The sequence below is a fragment of the Corvus hawaiiensis genome, chromosome 7 (genome assembly GCF_020740725.1).
Source record: "Corvus hawaiiensis isolate bCorHaw1 chromosome 7, bCorHaw1.pri.cur, whole genome shotgun sequence".
In the NCBI taxonomy this organism is placed as follows: Eukaryota; Metazoa; Chordata; class Aves; order Passeriformes; family Corvidae; genus Corvus; species Corvus hawaiiensis.
Genome location: NC_063219.1, coordinates 24,423,141 through 24,442,262, shown reverse-complemented (window position 1 = coordinate 24,442,262; position 19,122 = coordinate 24,423,141). Strand labels below are relative to the sequence as shown.

General features: G+C 50.9%; 1 protein-coding gene across 4 annotated transcripts in view; it reads left to right on the top strand.

Moving 5' to 3' along the window:
* The first annotated feature begins 63 nt into the window (after positions 1 to 63).
* Positions 64 to 19,122, top strand: part of SLC4A3 (solute carrier family 4 member 3) — a 33,950-nt gene continuing 14,891 nt past the window's right edge. The window contains exons 1-8 of one of the 4 annotated variants that reach the window (XM_048309323.1): positions 64 to 133; positions 5,165 to 5,305; positions 6,526 to 6,682; positions 10,216 to 10,550; positions 10,971 to 11,113; positions 11,679 to 11,890; positions 17,819 to 17,970; positions 18,596 to 18,776. In XM_048309323.1, the coding sequence (XP_048165280.1) occupies positions 5,252 to 5,305; positions 6,526 to 6,682; positions 10,216 to 10,550; positions 10,971 to 11,113; positions 11,679 to 11,890; positions 17,819 to 17,970; positions 18,596 to 18,776 (1,234 nt within the window). In that variant the 5' untranslated portion in view covers positions 64 to 133; positions 5,165 to 5,251. Of the gene's footprint in view, positions 134 to 4,917; positions 5,070 to 5,164; positions 5,306 to 6,525; positions 6,683 to 10,215; positions 10,551 to 10,970; positions 11,114 to 11,678; positions 11,891 to 11,974; positions 13,040 to 17,818; positions 17,971 to 18,595; positions 18,777 to 19,122 lie in introns of those variants that run through there. The other 3 variants (XM_048309322.1, XM_048309325.1, XM_048309324.1) reach the window with 3 other exon arrangements.

The window sequence follows — 19,122 nt, the reverse complement described above, 5'->3', positions numbered from 1 at the left end:
GCCGGCGGGAGGCCGGGGAGCAGCGCCGCCCGCCGCCAGCGCGGCGCGGCACGTGTCGGGCGGAGCGCGGCGGCGGGGCCGGGGCGCGGCGCGGCGGCGGCGGCGGGCGGCTCTCCTGCTCCGGCGGTGCGAGGTACGGGCCGGAGGGGGGGTGGGTTGTCCCTGCGCTGCCCCGGCTGCAGCAGCTCCGCCCGGCTGCCCTGCCCCGCTCCAGTCTGCGGGGCGCGAGGCGCTCCGGTGCTGCACGGTGCGTGGCGCGATGCGGGTGGCTGCCGGTGCGGGGCATGGTGCATGGCATGGCACGGTGCGGGGCGGTGCATGGCACGGGGCACGGCACGGCACGCAGCGCGGTGCTCGGGGCTGGATGCGGCACGGCGTGGAGCAGTCCCGCGCTCCGCACCGTACGGGTTTGCAAGGCACGGCGCGGACGTGGTGCAGTGACCTCAGTGCCTGTCTGTGTCCCTCTCCTTCTCCGGCTGTACGTGCGTCTGTCAGAGCTGTCCGTACGTCCAGTGGAGGGGTGGCTTATTGTTGCTGTCTGGTGCTGGCACTTCGTTCTGGAGTGAATTTTGTTCCGTGTGTTCATTTATGTGTCTGTGGACCGTGCAGGCTTCGTCCCGTCTGGTACCCTGTGAAGGGCCGGTTGTGAGGGAGAGTCATGGAACTGGCGGTGCTTCAGGAGTGAGTGGCTGTGATGGTTCATCCAGGGTAGTTCAGTGGAGCATAGGATTCACGGAAATATTTAAGCCTTCTAAAGTGCTTGTGTAATATTACAAATTTCAACATAGCCATGTGGCAGAGAGATCCACAGGTTAAAACCCTCACGCCGGAAAACTTTGTGTGTTTACTGTCTTGTGTCGTCTTTTCATTCTGGTATGTGTGTCTGTTCCTTGGCCATGACAGAGGAGAGGTAGGGGCTGCACAGCCCACTCCTGTTTCTTTTGGCTTTGAGGCTGTGAGTTTCACAATAGCATCCAAATGCTTTGATGTACGCAGCAGCACCCCTCCTGCTCCTTTCTCTCCATGGACAGGTACATAAGTATTTCTTCCCAGGAAAATTTTCCAGGCCTCTAATCCTTCTCCTTTGTGAGCTCTTCCTGTCTGTGTCTATCAGCCAGAGTCCCTTCTCCTCTCCTATCCTCAAACCAGCTTTGCCCCTGTGGCTTTATCCCTATCTTAACATCCATTCATAGTCTAGACACTCCACAGCTAAATTATTCTCAGCCGATGGCCAAGGGATTAAGGAAGAGCTGTGGAGATGGATGTGGGACCTGATGGCTATCTCCATGCAGCCCCTTGCCCACGGAGCCTGGGGCAGCCTGCCTGTAGTGTTACTGACTCATCTTTATTGCAAAGGGACAGTGTGAACTGCTCTCCTCGGCCCTCAAAGATGTGCCAGATCGTGTTTTTCTCAGCAAAACAGGGAAGCTCTGGCACTGTGAAACAGCCTTTGGGGGTGAGGGGGAGCCCTGCTGGAGTCCCTGTGAGCAACATGTGGGAGATGCCATAGCTGCCAGCATTGCAGGGACATGCCTGCTCACTTTCCTGCAGAATCTGTTAAGCCTAGATGGTCAGTGTGATGGTCAGGACAAGGTATAGCGATTTATGTGAGCCAGTTCTGTTTACTGGTGTGCTTGTGGAGAGAGTGGGGATGTGTGAGTGCTCACAGGTTGGCAGGCTGTGGATTTTTCTGGCCTCCCTTCGAATCTGGCCTGCTGGCATGACGCTTCTATTACTGAAAATTACTTCTAGCGGGAATGCTGAATCACGTACTCCCCATAACCAGGAGATACAGTAGGATGAAGGTATCAGTCATTTGCTTTTCTTTAGTGGTGTTTGTTTTTTTAGTTTCCCATTTTGTCTTGTGCTCTTCTTATGGCAACCCAGGCAGGGATGCCAGCAGGCTGGGCACTTCAGCATGGTGCTTGTTAGCAGGATTCTCCCTGATACTCCTTTTAAGTTTCTAGTTTAAATTTTAACCCATTCGTAAATTTCTTTATGAAGGGCTGCCTCACAAAAAAAAAAAAATCTTTAATTGTGTTTCACACTCTTGAGATCTTTCCAGACTGCTGGTTTGTCCCCTCCCCATCTTAGTCATCCCATATTGTGCTAGACAAAATTAGCTCCTAACCTTTCCTTATAAATCAATCCCTCTGGCCCACTAGCAATTTTTTTTTTTGCTCTTCTCTGAACTCCATCTGTTGAGGGTGATAGAAACGCCAGGCAGGATCCCAGTAGGTGTCCGTCTCGCCTTCCTCCAGAGGTGGCACAGACTAAGGGGCAAGTGGCCTCTAGTGGCCATGGCCAGCTGCCGGTGTACCGAAGGGGAGCACCAGTGCTTTCAGGCTGAGGGCTCTCCATTCTTCAGAAACAGGGGAGCTGGTAGGGTTAGAATTGGAGAACACATCTTTCATCCTCACCTCTCTCTCATCCCCAAAGCATCAGAGCTTTCTGACAGCTGGGCCTCAAGTCCTGCTGTCTTGTGGTGCCCACACATTGCATCCTGCTTTCACAGAGTGGTGCGTGGGGCATTGATGGAAACCCCTGAGTATCTCCCAGTCCCTCTGAAATTTCACAGCAAGTCCCCAGGGCTCTCTTACTGCTACTACAACTGTCTGGCTTTTAGTTGTTCAGCCTCATTGGAGTGATGGCTTCGGCATAATTCTGGATGCGCTGCTTTGATGGGTAAAGAAAGAGTAAGTGCTGGATTTTCCCTCCCTTTTAACTTAGTTTAGGCAGTAAGGCTGTAGTTTTAAACTCAGTGTAACATCCTGCAAAGCTGGTGCCAGCAGAGTGTGTTGGACCCAGCAGTTCTCCAGGATGTGGGTTTCCTCCGTCCCGGAGCATAAAATGCCCCTGGAGCCTCTGCCTTGCTCCGGACATACCTGAGCTTGACCTGAAACAAAGCACATTGCTTCACACCACTGCTGATAGTTTTTAGTTTACTTCAAAGGCCCCACAACGCATGTTAGTGGCACAGAGGTGGAGCTGAGCATTAGCATTTCTTTTGTTAAATTACTTTTACCATTTTGCTAGGTTTTAGGGATTCTGACTCTACAGGAGCTGCTGTCCAAAGCCCCATTATCTTTTTACTCCCTAAGTTATAGTGCTTACAACGCATTTTTGCAGGCAGTCTGTAGTTATGAATGTTCTGTTCCTTAAAAATGTCCAATCCTTTCTTTAACAGTGGTGATGCCATAGCCCTGCAAAGTGAGGTTCCCCTGCCAGCTCTTCCCACTGGAATAAAATGTTCCCTGTCTTCAGTTTCAAATGTACTGCTGTTTGTTTTCATGGAATTATACCCTCTTCTTGAATTAAATGGGGGGGGAAAAAAAAGCCATGTATTAACCTTTTCTCTATCATGTCTCCTACTAAAAGGCAGCTCAGTCTCTGCTTACAGATGATTTCCAGACCTTTCTCATTTTTTCTGCTATCTCTTGGAACCCTTTTGCTCTATTTTTCTTGGAAAACAGGTTTTGAAGTTGAAGATTACGGCTTAAGATCGACAGAGTGGATTGGGTGTTTTAATTATTTTCTGCCTTGTTCCTGGATGCTGCATTTGCTGTTTAGATGTCTGTCTTGGCAGCTTATTTCTCTTGAGCTGTTGAGGTCTTACTGCGGATGAAATTAGTGACGAGTCCAATGAGGTGTGTTTCAGGGGTTTCTTCCATTACGTTTTGCCTTGTTCCTGATAATTAGGAAGGTGGACCAAAGGAACATCCTTCATCAGTGGTCAGATTAGCTCCTCAAAAACTTGCCTTACAGATGGTCCTGGGATTTTTGGTATGAGTAAGCTCTTCAGGTAGGCAGGGTAAGCAGACTGTAGACCTTCTGGAGATCTTCAAAGATAGAAGGGATGATGAAGTGGCCTTACTGGTGTTATCCTTAGGCAGTCTTTTGTGTTTTAGAACAGTGTCCCATGCTAGGCACTTCAGATGAGACAGTAAGAAAGCCCTCAGCAGATAGCCAGGACACGGACTATAATACTTACTCCAAAGCTTTCATAGCTGGAAAATAGCTTGTTCTGAAAGATGGGTTTAAATTCTCTTAATTTTCTTTGTCATAAATACAACTCGTTACCAGAGAGATGTCCAAGCTATCCTCTGACTATGCAGTTTTTTGCTCCTTGATGACATCACTGAAAAAAAAATGTTTTCCTTTGCCAGTTTTGCATTAATTTGTATTCTACCCTTGTAGTTTTAACGAATGTCCCTATTCTTGTGCTGTAAGCTGAGGACACTCTGCTTCTCCCTGTGTGCAATGCACTGTGTATGTGCTTCCATCTTCTCTGTTTCAGATGAGTTTTTGGAGGTCAGTATCTTCCCAGTGCCGGTCTCTGTACCATCTCAGTTCTTCCTGGGGTGCAGCCCATGCTGCTTAGGCTGTGCTGCTGCTGTAGATGGTTTGACTGGAGGTGTTTATGTGTTAGTCTGTATCCCATTCCTTGTCAAGCGTGGCACCTCTTTGCCTTCTTCACCTGTAGTTGGATATTGAGCAGATCATTCCTTTGTGCTGCCCTCAGGGACTTGTGTGTCCCTTAGCCTCGCCAGTGCTGACAGGGCACAGATCTGCAGCCTGAAGGTTGGCCTCTTTGCCTGTAACATGTGTTGCTTTGTGTGTGGTGTTTGGACGATGAACTGTTTGTCCTTGTGCTGTCTCTGTGGTCTGCACAGCTCTGTCTGTGGTTCCTTCTGTCCTTTTTTGGGATCTGCCCAATTAAAGCTAGGTGCCACAGGATCACTCTGCTGCCTGCTCCTGGCATGTACTCCCAGCACCTGATCTCTCTGACTTTTTCTTTCCCTGGTGGTCAGTCATGCCCCAGCTTTGCACAGCTGTGCTGCTGTAGACGTGGCTGAGCAGGAAGCTTTTCTTTCTCTTGCACAGCCCATGCAGGAGCTCTATATATCTGCTGTCTCCATTGGCCCCTCTGACCTTTCAGAGAAGGACAAGCTCCCACCTATCCCTGATCAGCTGGAGCCGGTGGCCAAAGCAGCGTGGGTTGGGCCACTTGCCCCCGCACACTTCTGGGGACAGGCCTGTCCTAGTGATGCTGGGGAGGTTCTCCAAAGGTTGGTGAGGTGACCTCTGGATCAGGAGCCAGGGGCTTGAGGGCAGTGGCCAGCAGTCTCCCACGACATTCCCTTGTCCTGCCCTCTCTCCACAGGTTATGCCACTCTCCAGGTTTGCTGGGTGCCTGCCGGTGAAAGAGAAGGGTTGATATTTTGCCCAGGCCCTTAGGTCCTGAACCAAAATGGCAGCTGGAGAGTCCCCTCCCGTAGGAGATGTCTTCATCGACTTGCAGCAGGTGAGGTGGGAATCTGGCAGCAGTGGGGCTATCTCTTCCCCAGGGCCCGTGCTCCTGCTGGCTGAGAGCGGGACTGGTATTCTGGCAGCGTGCTGCAGTAGGAGACACAGCCTGTGTTTACTGGGGACAGCTCTGCACGAAGGGTGTCTCGAGGCTGCCCATGAGCCCGTATCCTCTCCATGCAAACAGCAAACTGTGGCCCAGAGAAGGCCAGAGGCTGCTCTGTGAGGTCCCTCTGCTTTCATGTGCCACTGGGTAGGGTATGCAAGTGACAGGAGGAGCTGAGCGGTTTGAAAATAAACTATCTCCATTTAGGCTGAGCTTGGGGCACCTGTGCTAAGGTGAGAGGAGAAGCAGTCTCACCCACCGATACAAGGCTGCTCCTAGGCCACAGCTAAGAACAGGGATGCGAGGAGAGGGATCTCTAAGCTAAAGCTGCCTTGCTCCCTCTTTCTGCCTAGCAGATTTGTCACAGTTGGGCCTCCTCCTGTTTCCATGGAAACACGGGAGTCCACAACAGCTCCGTGCTGGCATTTCAGCTATATTGACAGAAAATTTTACCAGCTGCAGCTGCTCAGGAGGAAGAAAGAAAGGCCAGGGGACGCCTGGTGATGCTCATCTCAGGGCATTTCCACCAGCAAAAGGCAGAGAAGTTCCCATTGCCTGAAACAGGAGGAAGATGGACAGAAAAGCCTGAAGAAAGCATCCAAGGGGAACGGGGAGTCCCTAGGTGTGTGGAGGGGAGGCGGGAAGGCACAGGGTGGTCACTGACCCAAGGGCAGCTCACCAGAGCAGGGATACTGTTTCCCAAGGGGAAATACAGAGGAGGTCTAAAAATGGGAGAGAGATGGCAGACTGGGCAAAGGGAAGACCAGAGGGCAGCAGTTAAATGTGAGGAGAGAAAAATTCCAGCCAAACCAAAGCTATACATTTCCTCTAATAGGAAAAGTAGGCACTGGCAGATTCCCTTGATACCTGCCACTCAGGAGAGGTGTGGAGGACCACTAAGGTGTCTCTGCAGAGTGTGCCTTGGAGCTTGCTGGTCTGTTCTGGCACTTGGTCTTGAGCAGACCTCTGCCTCTATGTGAGAAATTATGCTCCAGGCCTGTTGTGTGGAGCCTGCTGCTCCTTAGCAAGCCGGCACTGTTGGAAGGGCAGGAGGATCCAGAGGGCTTTAGGGGTCTGCTGTGTTTGATTCTTACCTGGCGGTTTCTGTGCAGGGCAGAGATCACGCAGAGAAAGCCTCTCCTGGTGCCGAGGACGATGAGGACTTGGATAAGACTTTGTCAATCGAGAGATTTGGGGACCTGATAAGCAAGTCAGCATCAAGCAATCTGGAGAAGCAAAGTCGCAGCTACAGTGAGAGAGATTTTGAATGTATGTAGGTTTTGAAACGTTGTACCCACTTCCACCCTCAACACCAGCCCTCACTCAGTCCCACGTGCTCTGCAGCCTTGTGCCAGGACTGCAGATTGTATTAGCCTGCTACTCACTTCCTTCCTCCAGAGCGTTCCCAAGGTGCTATGTACACACAGTTTAGCACCAGTGCCCACGGCCTGTTTCCAGTCTGTTCCTGTTTTCTCTGTCTCCATAGGCATAGCTACTGCACAGCCCACCCAGCAGCATAGCTCAGCCTGGGGTATTCGCTCACCTCCTAGACCAGTCTCCGAGACCTCTGCAGCTACTTCCCCAAGTTGAAATTTCCAGTTTAAAACAATTTTTCTTCCATGTGGCTGCAAAGAAACATCCACATATGACCAGAAGCCAGGCTGTCCTCACCAGTCTGAAAGCAGATGGCTCCAGTCAGACATGCCTGTGTATTTCTAAATAGCACTCAAGAATCCATTGGGCTTATCTGATCAAAGAAGGGAACTGCAAAATAAAAATGGAGTGTGAATTTAAAGTGCTGTAGTTATCTCACCTGAATTCATCTGGGCATATTTATTCCTCTAACTGCCCTTTCATGATGAAGGCAATTGGTCTGTCCAAGCTCACTTTGTGTGTAAAATGAGAATGTACTCACGAGAGTGACCGTAAGCTATTGCCTGGTGTAGGTGGGTTATGTAGTACTAACAGCAGTGAAGAGCAGGAAGAGGCCCCTGTCCGGCAGCCTGTTTGTGTGGCAGACACATAGCAATGGCTGGGAGGTCTTCCCAGTCTGTGGCTGTCCACAGTCACATACTGCTTATTTTCCAGCTTGGCTTTGATGGGATACAACCTTGGGAACATTATGTCCCAAGTACATCACCAGGCTGTTTTCTGCTTGGCCACTCATTGCCAATGGCTGTTATAAAAGCTTGCTGGTAAAAGTCTAATACTGTAGTGCACCCAGCTGCTGTTTCTTGCCTGTGTCATTTCTCTACAGAGTTTCCATTCAAATAACACTTCCCATCTGGGCTCACAGTCACTTGTGCACATGGCTGCAAGGTGCTAATAGCTTTGCTGTGGGTTGAATTCCTGTCCTGTGCCCGTAGGACCTACCTGCTCAGAAGCTCTGCCTGTGTGCACAGGTGTGTGGGTTGGCTTGGAGGACATGGATGATCTGCTTGAGCATGCATGCAGAAGCTTTTTGAAAATTTGACTAGAGTTTTGTACTCTTTGGGGTTGGGGTTTTTATTCCTTATTAATAGGAGAGTCCTTCTTTTGTCAGAATCAAGCTTGTTTTCCTCTGAGCTCCTGATCTATTTCTGTTGTCTAGGACTACATCAACCCTGGTTATCAAAAGTTTTATGCAGGTTGTATTCATAAAGCTGGAAGATCTGGCTAGGTCATTAGACTTTTAAAGATAACATACCAGCCCATAGAGGCAAATGCTCTCTGGGCTTAGAAGTCTTTCCTGCCCTAGTCGAAGCCAGGAATTCCTAATATGTAGGCTCTTCCTTCTGGGCTCCCTATCCAAATTACTTTTTCTTATCTCTTGTATCAAGTTCACCAAGAAATGTAATCAAACATCTGGGACACTAGTTTGGCAGTAACTTTCCATGCAGGCAGGCAGTGCAAGGAAGGGAGCAGGGAGGGAGGGCGGGGACTGGACGCACAAGAGGACAGGCAGGAAGAAGAGGGAGGTAGGAATCCTTTTGTGTTTGGGAGAGCTGCATTTTTCCTACCTCCAGACCACCTCTGTGGAGATGTGATCAGTTGACACGAGCAGGGTTGAGTGCAGGAGTGAAGAGAAGAGCAGTGCTCCCCTCTTCTGTGCCAGATCACACACTTAACCATCACTGCCCTTCCCTGCAGCCCAAGGCTTCAGTTTCCTTCTGATCCAAAACATAAATGTTTCTGTCTTGGGCTGAAGTGAACAAACCAGAAGGGAAAGATGGGCTGTGTCCTTGCCAGCAGCTTTGTGCTGTTGAAGGAGCAACATGTGTACAGTTGGGGTCTTCCTTGCTTTTTGTATTAGAAATTCATGCCTGATGTATCTGTGGCATGCTATGGAAGTACAGCAGCAGGACAGAAGGGTCTTTCTGCCACGTCTCGTGAGTGAAATAGCATACACCCAGTTAAGTCAAAGAAAAAAACACTTTTGAGAGAAAAGTGTTTATAAGAGCCCAAACTTCATTCCAATTTGCAGACGTCTGACCATTCTAAATCTCCTCTAATCTTGCCACAAGCTGCTTCTTCTGAACCAGGGGGATGTGTGAAATATCCCTGCTGTTCCCAAGGGGGGAAACAAGGGAGAAAAGACTTGAGAAACCAAAGGAAAGGAAACATGACAGCAGAACAATGAACCTGCCTGGCTCTCCCAGGGAGAAGGTTACAGCCTACATTGAAAATGTCCTTTGAAGGTAGTTTTCACTATAAACAGATTTTGCTGCCATGTCACAGGAAAGCTGGGAAGGAACCAAATCAAAACAGACTGGAAACAATTCCTCAGGAAGAGCTGCCGAGCAACACCCCCTTGCCAAGTGGCTAGTGCCCCCCTGATTTCAGCGGCTCCGGGTGCAGCCCCAGGACCTGTGCATCCTGCTGACTGTCTGTGGGAGGCTTTGTGCCTGCACATAGCCCTGGCAGCAATGGCTTCTCTTTCTCTCACAGGGGGATGCTGAGCTTACCCTGTTCCCTGCCTGGTGCGTTGCCTTTGTTTTGGAGTGAAGGCTCAGAAATGCCCTTAATTTTTTCTCATTCTGTAATTCCCATGACACCCAGGTGGAGCCTGTATAAATTTCTCTTTGTAGATTAGTTTAAAGAAAAGTCCTTCTGCCCTGTTTCTTTACCCTGGATTTTAAAAGACAGCCTCCTAACTGAACCTGAATTTCAGAGGCTGGTAGACACATGCCCTCAAAGTACCTGGGATGTGGACTTCGGTTGCATCTGCACTGTTGTTCCTGTGGATGTGTAGGAGGAACTTTCTGTCAAAGCCTGGGGGATAAATAAGGTGCATCTATTCAACTCAAGGAAACGTTATGCAGAAAAGAAATCACAATCATTTAGGATGGAAAAGACCTTTAAGATCATCAAGTCCAACCTAACACCAAGTCCACTGCTAAGCCATGGCCTAACCACTAAGTAATGTCCCTAGAAAGTTTGTAAGGGGCCCAAATCATGCTTGTTTGAGGATGCAAGAAACATTTCCCCATGTTTAGGAAGGGATGTTGCCTCTGGCAAGTCAACGCAGCTCTGCACAGCCATGCAAATGGCTTTTGGCAACAGAGGGAGAGGGGTGCTGCCTTCCCCAGGGCAGTGGAGCTGTGTTGGGGTGGTTTGGCACTGCACAAGGGCTGTCTCCCCACCTAGCCCAGGCTGGACACAGCCTGCCGCATCAGTGAAAGAGCTTTGCTATGTCCCTGTGGGCTGGTGGCTCTCCTTGCCCTTCCTGGCCCTTGATCTTCAGACCATGCTGTTTCCTGGAGGGGCGCCTGGCAGGTTCCTCCCAGCCTCTTCCTGCCCCTGACTCTCTTTTTCTCTCTCAGTCCACCGCCAAACCTCGCACCACATCCATCATCCCCTTTCCACTCACCTCCCTTCTGCCCTCAAGTTCCAAAAGAGGCCACCCCGTGCCAGCAGGAGGAAAAAAAGGAGGAGGAAAAAGAAGAAGACCTCAATACCCCCCTCAGAGGTCACCCCCACCATCCAGGAAGTGGACGAGGAGGGAGGAGAAGAGGAGGAAGAAGAGGAAGAAGAAGAAGAGGAAGAAGGAGAATCTGAGGCAGAGGAGGTCCAGGAGAAAGAAATCTCTGCAGAGTCTGAGGCCGAAGCTTGTGGGAAGGACACATCCCCTAAGCTGGAGTCCCCAAGCAAACCAAAGGCAAGGCCAGGGCATGCCTATCTGGATGGGGCTTGGAGTCTGGGGGGAGGTGGTAGGAGGGTTCCAGTGAGTATGCTGCTCAGGGATAAGAAGTTGTAGCTGTGCAGTATTGTGGGAAGAATGTTTTTGTCCTTGCCTAGCAGAGATGGCCACCAAAGGACAGTGAGAGGTAAGCCATTGCTTGGTGTGGATGCAGGGGCATCCACATGACTGTTTTGGGGCTGTAAGACCCATGGGGGAAGATCAGCGTGTCTGTTCTTAGGGTTTATAGTATAGTGGAGGGCTCACTATGACCAGTCTCAGGGTATAGGGCATGTGGGGAAAGTCATTGTGGCCCACCCTGGGCAGGATCTGTGTGCCAAGGACTGGGGTGAAGGCTGTTTGCCCCAGCTCTCGCTGTCAGGACTGTTGTCTCTGCAGTTCACCGTCGGCAGCGATGAGGAGGAGTCCAGCAGCGCCCTGGCTCCCACGCAGTTCCACGTGGAGGAGGAGTGTGGCATCCTGTCCCCCATGCCTCGCTTTGCTGACCTGCTGCAGGACAAGGGCCCCGCCTCTCTCCACAGGTAGGCGAGCAGTGCCAAGCTGCCTGCTGCTCTTCCTGGCTCAAGGTCACCGCACAGTCTGTCCCCAGGGGTAGTGGCTGTGCTTAGCCTGAACTTACCTGCTGAGTCAGAAGGGATGTGGGTCCCAGAGGGAGAGCATCTGTGAGCAAGAGGGCTGCTCTCTGGTGGGACAGTCAGTCCATGCAACTCCTGCAACCTCCCTGGGTCCATGGGATCCCACAGTGCAGGGTTAGAGGCACTGGGCTGCACATCTGGAATACCCTTCCTCCCAGCTAACTTGTGCTGTTGTGCAGATCTGCAAGCAGGGAAGCCCCAGGAGGGGACCATGAGGCCATCAACCCAGGGGTTGGTCCCCAACACTGAGTACAAGCTGATCCCACTCTGTGGTAGGGAAGAGAAGGAGCAGAACAGGCAGCCTTCAGGTTTTGCAGGAGATGCCTCCTGGCCCTGCTCTTTCTCAGGAACTTGCTGATGAGGGCTTGGACCGTGGGACCCCAACCCCTGAGGGCCACTGCCCGTTTTCATTCACCCTGTTTACTACCATCAGTCTCTTTGGTTCCTACAGCCCCCCTGGGCCTCGAGAGCGTCTGTCACGTGGGTGGGAGAAGCGCAAAGCCTGGGGGCAGGTGGCGAGTGGACAACGGGTTACCTATGACTTGAAGGAGAGGATGTGCATCGGCAGCATGACCACCCTGGAGAGCGCGGCGTACCAGCGCGTCCCCACGGACGAGGCCGAGGCCCAGATGCTGGCGTCTGCTGACCTGGACGGCATGAAAAGTGAGGCTTTACAACACTACCTGCATTACCAGTGTGTGTGTCCCTTTGTCTCGTGCTCTCCCCTAGCAGCCTCAGGCATGGTCTTCAGCCTGCCGCAGGATCTGGTCCTCACCTTCCTGTTCCCCAGATCCTTCTTTTCCAACAGTGTCTTATCTCTGTCAGCTTTGCATTGTCCACAGTGCTGATCCTCCTGTTTTCAGCATCTCTACTCCCACCTACCCCGTGGATGCCTGTTCCTCCACCCACCCTCTGTCCTCTCTAGTTCAGGGTTCCCAGCATTTCCCTGAGACCCAGCTCTCTCCTCTCCTGACACACTTTCCCAGCAATCAGCCCTCTGTGTGACACGCCACCAGCTCTGGTATTGCAGAAAACCTGAGGTGAGGAGCCTCCCCTCTCCTCTGCTCTCCTGGCAGAGGCAGCTGCCCCCTCTGGAGCGCCTCAGAGGGGGACTGCCCCTGTGCGTGGCACGAGGACAGAGAGAAGAGACGTCATGGAAATGCACGCTCCGGGCCCGAGGACATGGAGAATTCAATAGGTTGCTCTGCAGGCTGGAGAGGGAGGGAGACACCAGAGGGGAGCGAGGGAGAGAAGCAGTGCTGCACACACAGCCTGGCTGTCCCCAGGCCACGGGTGCCGCATCCCTGGGCATCTGGCACAAGACCCCACAGCAAAGCAAGGACCCTCCTCTGGAGGAGCTGGTGGGGAAGCCTCCCACAGAAGCATCCCTGGGTGGAGCCAGCCTTCCTGGAACCTCATCAGCCCTTGGGGCTGCTGCAGCAGGCACCTTCATGCCCCGTGAGCAGGGGAGCGAGGCACCGGGGCTGGCCCCAGGGCTGTGGTGAAGCCCCCCCAGGGGGGCAGCTTGCGGGACACACATCAGCCTGCCTATCCTGGCTCCTCATCTGAAGACATGTCGTTCATGACACCTGACCCCTGACCTTCACAAGGACGAAATGACAGCCCTTCAAGAGAGAGAGGAGCCAGCGAAGGAATCAGAAGGGGGCAGCAGCCCGGAGGTAGTGATAAGCACCTGTATTCGCAACTCACTCGGCTATGAAGATTTTGATGAATTTGCCTTCAATTTTGAAGACTATGATTTATGGGAGGCCATCAGAAACCATCTGGGCTACCTGGGCGGGGAGCCCACCTGTAAGTACTAGAGCAGTCACCCCGTGGTTGCAGCTGTAGATCAGAGCCCCCAGCTACAATGCATAACCCCCCTGGTGTTTGTTGCCTGTACCCTCTCCGTGTCAGGTTGGTCTCCTGGTTTAGAGGAAGTACAGTCTGCCCCACTGTGTGTCTGGGGACACCAGAGGAGTTGCCTGATGCCTGTGTGTCTGTGCGAGGTCTTAGTACCGATCTGTGTTGTAGTGCTGAGCTGCTTTCCTGTGTGTGTCTCGCTCAAGCAGCTCCAGAGGCAGCTGTGTCTTGCTGTTTGTGCTTATCAGGATGTGACCTGTGCCGTGGCCAGAGAAAAAGCAGCTGTTCTGAGGTGTGTATAAGGACAAAGAGATTTCCCCTTCCATTTGTAGCACAAGGTGACAGTGTGCTGCTGCTCTGTTTGCTGGAATTTGAGTCGAGGTGCGGATCTGACAGCGGAGGTGGATATCAGGTTCTCAGCTCTGCACCATAGCCTAATTGCCCAGAGGAAAAAAAAATAACCTAGTCTTTTTATCTGCATGTTTGAGCATGACTGTGAAACTAGCTGATGGCAGGCTGGCTGGGGTGCCTGGAAGGGGGAAAAGAGGAAGGAAGGAAACAAGAGTGGGGAAAGCAGGGGAGGAGAGAATAGGAATCCTGAGAATCAAGAATGTCTTCCTGTTCTCTGCATGTGTTTCCATACCTGCACATCCCCTGCAGAGCGATCTCTGAGCCGTCTCGGAGACCACACAGGAACCAGAGCCTCACTCCTGTCTCGCACAGGGGTCCTTCCTCGGTAGATAATGGTAAAAGGCAGCCCACCTTGGGAGTGATCCTGTTCGTAGCCATGGCTCGTGGGTGGTTGTCCAAATGTCCTCATCCGGATCATGTGTTAATTTTTCAAGGGATTTTAGGAGTGCACATGGCGGTGTGATGTCCCAGAGCTAGCCCAGTAAACAGGTTTGCACACAAGAGTGGGAAAGCAGAGTGATTTTAACAGGAGCTTAGGATGCCTTGGTTCAGCTTCTGGCTCTGCCACAGACTCTGTTTGATCTTGGGCAAAAGACTTAATTTGCCCTGCTTCCCACTCCCAGCATCATGTTTTCTTTGTCATGTGTTCCATCTTCACAAGCCTTCAGGGAAGAAATGTCTGCCTGTGTACTGCTGCAGGGACCAGCGAGTGGGGATTAGCTTCTGGCTGTCACAGTAGCAAGTCTGCTACTTGTTACTGTAAATTGATAGAGCATATAATAGTAGCGAAGTTCAAAATAGGAACCTGGAGCAAATTGGTCCCATCAGCTGTCTCAAGCTGAGTGAACTGTAAATTAAAGGTGTGAAAAAATTGTTCCAGGTTCACCTTGGAAAACATGGCTATTCTTGGGAAGGTAGAAGGGGCAGATCACTCTGCAAGGTGTGATAATGCATCACTTACAAAGTGGGGAAATTGGTCTTTCTAGCAGTTAACACATTCATTGATTGCTACAGCTAATACTGCAGGTGCACTGTACAGTCAACTCTTTAATTATTTCTGTACAGTGAACTCACATTGTGGATTAATCCTGCAGAGAGGTATGGCAGAGACACCAGAGTCTGTTTTGTGCAGAGCCAGTTCACTTTCAGCCAGTGCCACTTGCCCAGCTGTTCACTCCATGGCAATGCCTCTTCCAGGACCCACTCAGATCCAGGAGGGATCAATTTGTTTTTGAATAGAATGGGGTCCTTGGTGTCCTTGCATTCTTTTAAGTGTTTGGATCATGGGGAGTGCTGGACCCGGACACCTCATTGGCAGCAGGGGATGAGCTGTCCCTGTCACATTGAACTTAGCATCAGCCAGGAGAGACTTGGGCTCTGTGCAGGACAGGGCAGTGGCTTTTTTCAGAAGCCGGCGTAGGGTTGTGTCTTACAGTATGTTGATTAGCATTTTGTTTAGTCTAGTTTTAAATATTTCAAGAGTCTGAGTTTTAGGTCTCTTTTTCAGTATTTCAAGAGTCTGAGTTTTAAATCTCTTTTTTCTTGCTATAACTTGAACATTGGGGTATATGGGCAGTGTGCACTATCCCTGTGATGCCAGGATGGCAGGTTGCTCTCTAGTACTGATACAAATACTCTGATGCCTCTTTCTGGTCTTCCTTGTATATTGAGGGAAGTGAAGGGAGCAGGAGCTACAGTATAAATTGAAGGCAATTGCTCACTGAGTTGGATTTACCAGCAAAGGCATTCATTCTTGGGTTCAGACTTTAACCAGTGCAAAGTCATATTTGTCATATTCGGATTTAAGCTGGTAGAAAAGGAACTTGTTCATCTGAAGAAATCTGACTGTGGATGCCAACATGACATCATCCTCTGGAAGAGACTGTAGGAGATGCTGTGTGGGAGGGTGACATACCAGTTCATTGAAGTGGAGCTACCATAGGAATTTCTCTCTGTCCTCTGACATCATCACTGTCTTCATATTCAGATCCTGGGGAGCACTGAAAAGAGGAGCTACAGCAAGAGCAGTACTCCCTGGGGAGTTTGGCTTCAAGCAAGAAGGACAGACCTGTGCCTTGAGCATATGACCCTTTGGTCTCAGTCCAAGATCCTGTCCTGGATGAGGATCCCAGATTTAGGTGCTCTCTTGAGCTTGACTTTTTTTTGGGGAAAGCACCAATCTGACAGGACACAGAGGGGGTCTCTGTAGAGCAGCCTAGAGCACCTCAGCTGGGTTCTGCAGGGGACTCCCAAAGCCAGTGGTTCTCCTAAATTAAGACCAGATGTCCACCCTGCTCCTATGAGTTGTATCCACCAGCTGGCATCTCAGTAGCCACAAACGCTGCCAGAGAAGAGCAGCGAAGTAGATCTCTCCTTAGTCTGCTGTAGGTAGAGTGCTGGAGGTGTGCCTTCACCGATGCACTCTGACCCTGCAGCACTCTGGTTCCTGTCCTGTGAGCGAGTGCAGGAGTCACTGGAGGTGCTGTCAGGAAATGTGGCTTCTTGCTTATTATCTGTCCTCCAGCTGTTTTCTGTCTAAGACTGGATGCCTGTGAATGTTTTCTAGAGCTGTTGTTGAAGAGTACTGTGTAATAAGTTGTCATCACCATGGGGAAAGCTTGCTGTGCTCTGTCTTGTTGGGCAGAGTGTACTCTGGCCCTGGTTTTCCAGGGATACGGTGAGAGGGAGTCCCAGGGTGCATAGGAGAATCAGAAGCTGCAGGGATTGGAGCAAAGGTACCAGATACCAAGATCATCTGCCTGGTGGGCTACTTGTTTTATGCATGAGCTCATACTGAGTGTGCTGAAGTGGCTACTGTGCACACAGGAACTGAGAAATCCATGCAAAACTCCGCGGAAGCCCCACACGTGCCTGGCTCCCAGAAATGTTGGTAGTGGTTATTGGGCAGTTATTGGCTCCTATTGACATTGCAGTGCAGTAAGTGGAGCAGGGAGGAGTCCCGCCGTCAGCAGGACGTGTATCAGCAGGGCAGCCAATGGGGGAAAATGCCCTGAGGCTTGGTATTGATTCATTTTATATTTAATTTAGCGACCCAGATTTCCAAGGTGCAAGGCCATGGTATGCCTGGCCTGATGCTGGGTGTGTCTTTCCATGCCAGAGGTGCACAGATATTTTTCTGCAACATCAAAGAGACCACTCAGACTTAAAACCCTGTGGTTTTTACTGTTTCTCATACCCTGAGAGCTGCAGGTCTTGAAGCTAAGTGCAGAAAGATGAGTGCAGACAGAACATTCACCCCAGCCAGTGGAGAGCTGCCCTTGCTCTGCCAGGGAGAAGACCTTGGCATTGTCTTACAAGCAGGGCCAGCTAACCTCAGTGGACCAAAGCTGAGCAAAAGCCCTGACTCCATAATCTAGTTGGGCGAGCCTGCCTTTCCTGGAGCCAGGCTCTGAGGCTTTCCACATCCTATGAGTTGTCCGTGCTGAGAAAGATACACTTGCTGTCTCTGGGTAGTGTCCAGGGAAATTCTCCATGGCAGGCTGTTTCTCCGAGCCCAGGTGCTGTTTCTCTGGCATTGCAAAAAGCCTGGCAGGGTTGTGGCTGCATTTTGGTGGGCACTGGCTAACCAACAGCACTGGTGATGGCTCTATAGAGCAGCCTTAACAGCCTGTCCGGCAGCTTTGCGAGGCTTGGCCACAGCCAGCCAGTCTCTAGCACAGACCTTTCTGAGGCATTACAGTGGCACTGCGGAACATCTAGAAGCAGCGATAGCTCAACTTCACTGCCAGCCTCTGAGCCAGCCCCAGGCTGCAGTGTTACGCTACAGTCTCATCACACAATTAAATAAAATAGACATTGATATTTCCTTATGTCTCCCAGACCAGCAGCTAAATATCCTTCCCTTTCACTGCCCTTTATGCTTGCTGAGCACCAGGCCTCCCTCTGGTGCAAGAGGTGAGGCCCAGCCAGGTGCCTGCCTGTGCTGTGTGGGTGCAGAACTGTGCAGGCAAGGCTGCAGGTTGCTTTTTGTTGGGGGAGTATGGGAAGGCTTCCCACATCACTTGTTTGGGTACCATGAATAAAAGCTTTTGTGATGAAGCCCCAGTGTATGCACAGCCTAGGAAGAAGCCTTCTTCGTGAAGAGGTTAGCTCACAGACATCTGGAGGAGATGAAAGCAGGCAGATGAGGCAGGAAGGCTCTGCAAAGGTCTGGAGGATGATGGTGAGTTCTCCAGCTGCCAGGGCTTTGGTAGCCTAAGTTAATGAGAGAAGGGTGTGCTCTGACGTGTTTCCCTGCCAGACAGTGTATATCCACTAGACAAATTGGTGGCCTTTTTTCCTTTCCTATGTCTTCAGGCCACCGCTTTGAAGATAACCCAGGTGTGAGGAGGCATCTGATGAAAAAACCATCTCGGAGTCAGATCACCAGGACAAGCAAAAAATTAGCATCAACTCCCTCTGTCAAGAAAAAGAAGAAGAAGAAGAAGTTGGATAGAAAGCCCCACGAGGTATCCATGTGCTGTCCTCCCACACTTGTTCAGAAGCCATAAATCAGAAGTAGAAAACATGTAATTTAAGTGATAAATGTTTCTATATAATTAATTCTTTACATGACCTTGAGGGTGACATTTCAAGCTATTATCCATTATCATGAGAGCTGAAAATGCACTTTTTTCAATAAAAGTGGAGATTTTCCTGAAACCACAAAGCTTTGACCTTAGGAAAGACATTAAAAAAGTCACAGAAATGGTGATGCTGTTGTGGAAGTTGGCAGCACAGTAACATCACTATCTCTGGTAAGTGTGGAAAATTTAGGGGGAAACCAAGAAGGCAGAGGACAAAATTGCCATAGTTTGGTAGAAGGGAATGCAGCATTGCATCATTCTCTCCCATCTGCCCACACTGTGTGACTTGGGGCTTTCTGGTGCTCCATGTGCTGATGGAAGCTCCTGCCATGCTGTCAGTGGTATTTGTCCTGGCTGCTTCTGTGCAGTAAGCCTCTGGTTAAACCACAGCAGGTTTGTTCTGGTAGCGCATCAGACCAGGCAGTGCCTTGAAGAAGAGAGCTGAGGCTTTCTGCGTGCTGCTGGCAGAGCTGTATGTATCTCATGTCCTCGCTGTAATCCACACTAGGTGTTTGTGGAGCTGAATGAGCTGGTGGTGGATAAGAACCAGGAGATGCACTGGAGAGAGACAGCCCGCTGGATCAAGTTTGAGGAGGATGTGGAGGAGGATACAGCAAGGTGGGGGAAACCTCACGTGGCTTCACTGTCCTTCCGCAGTCTGCTGGAGCTCAGGAAGACTATTGCCCACGGTGAGTCAGGAAGAGCAGACCAGGGTTTGTCTCTTGCTCTAGAACAGGTTTTGCTGAATAGCTTGTGTCGCTGTTAATTCCCTCACTGGAGGCACGAAACAGTGTCTGTGTCCAGCTGTCGTGTTAGGGTCTGTGGAGACAGACATCCCACAGCCTGTTTGGCAGGGTTTGCATTAGCCCAAGGGTGCTTGTGTTGGTTCCACGCTCTGCTTCACTGGTCTCAGGGACATGGCAGCTGCAACACCTAGCTGTGCCTCGGCCAGCAGGTCTTAGACCCATCTTTGGTGTGGAAATGCAAGTTTGGTCAGAGTGGGAGACTGAAATGAAAGGAGAAACCAGAACTACC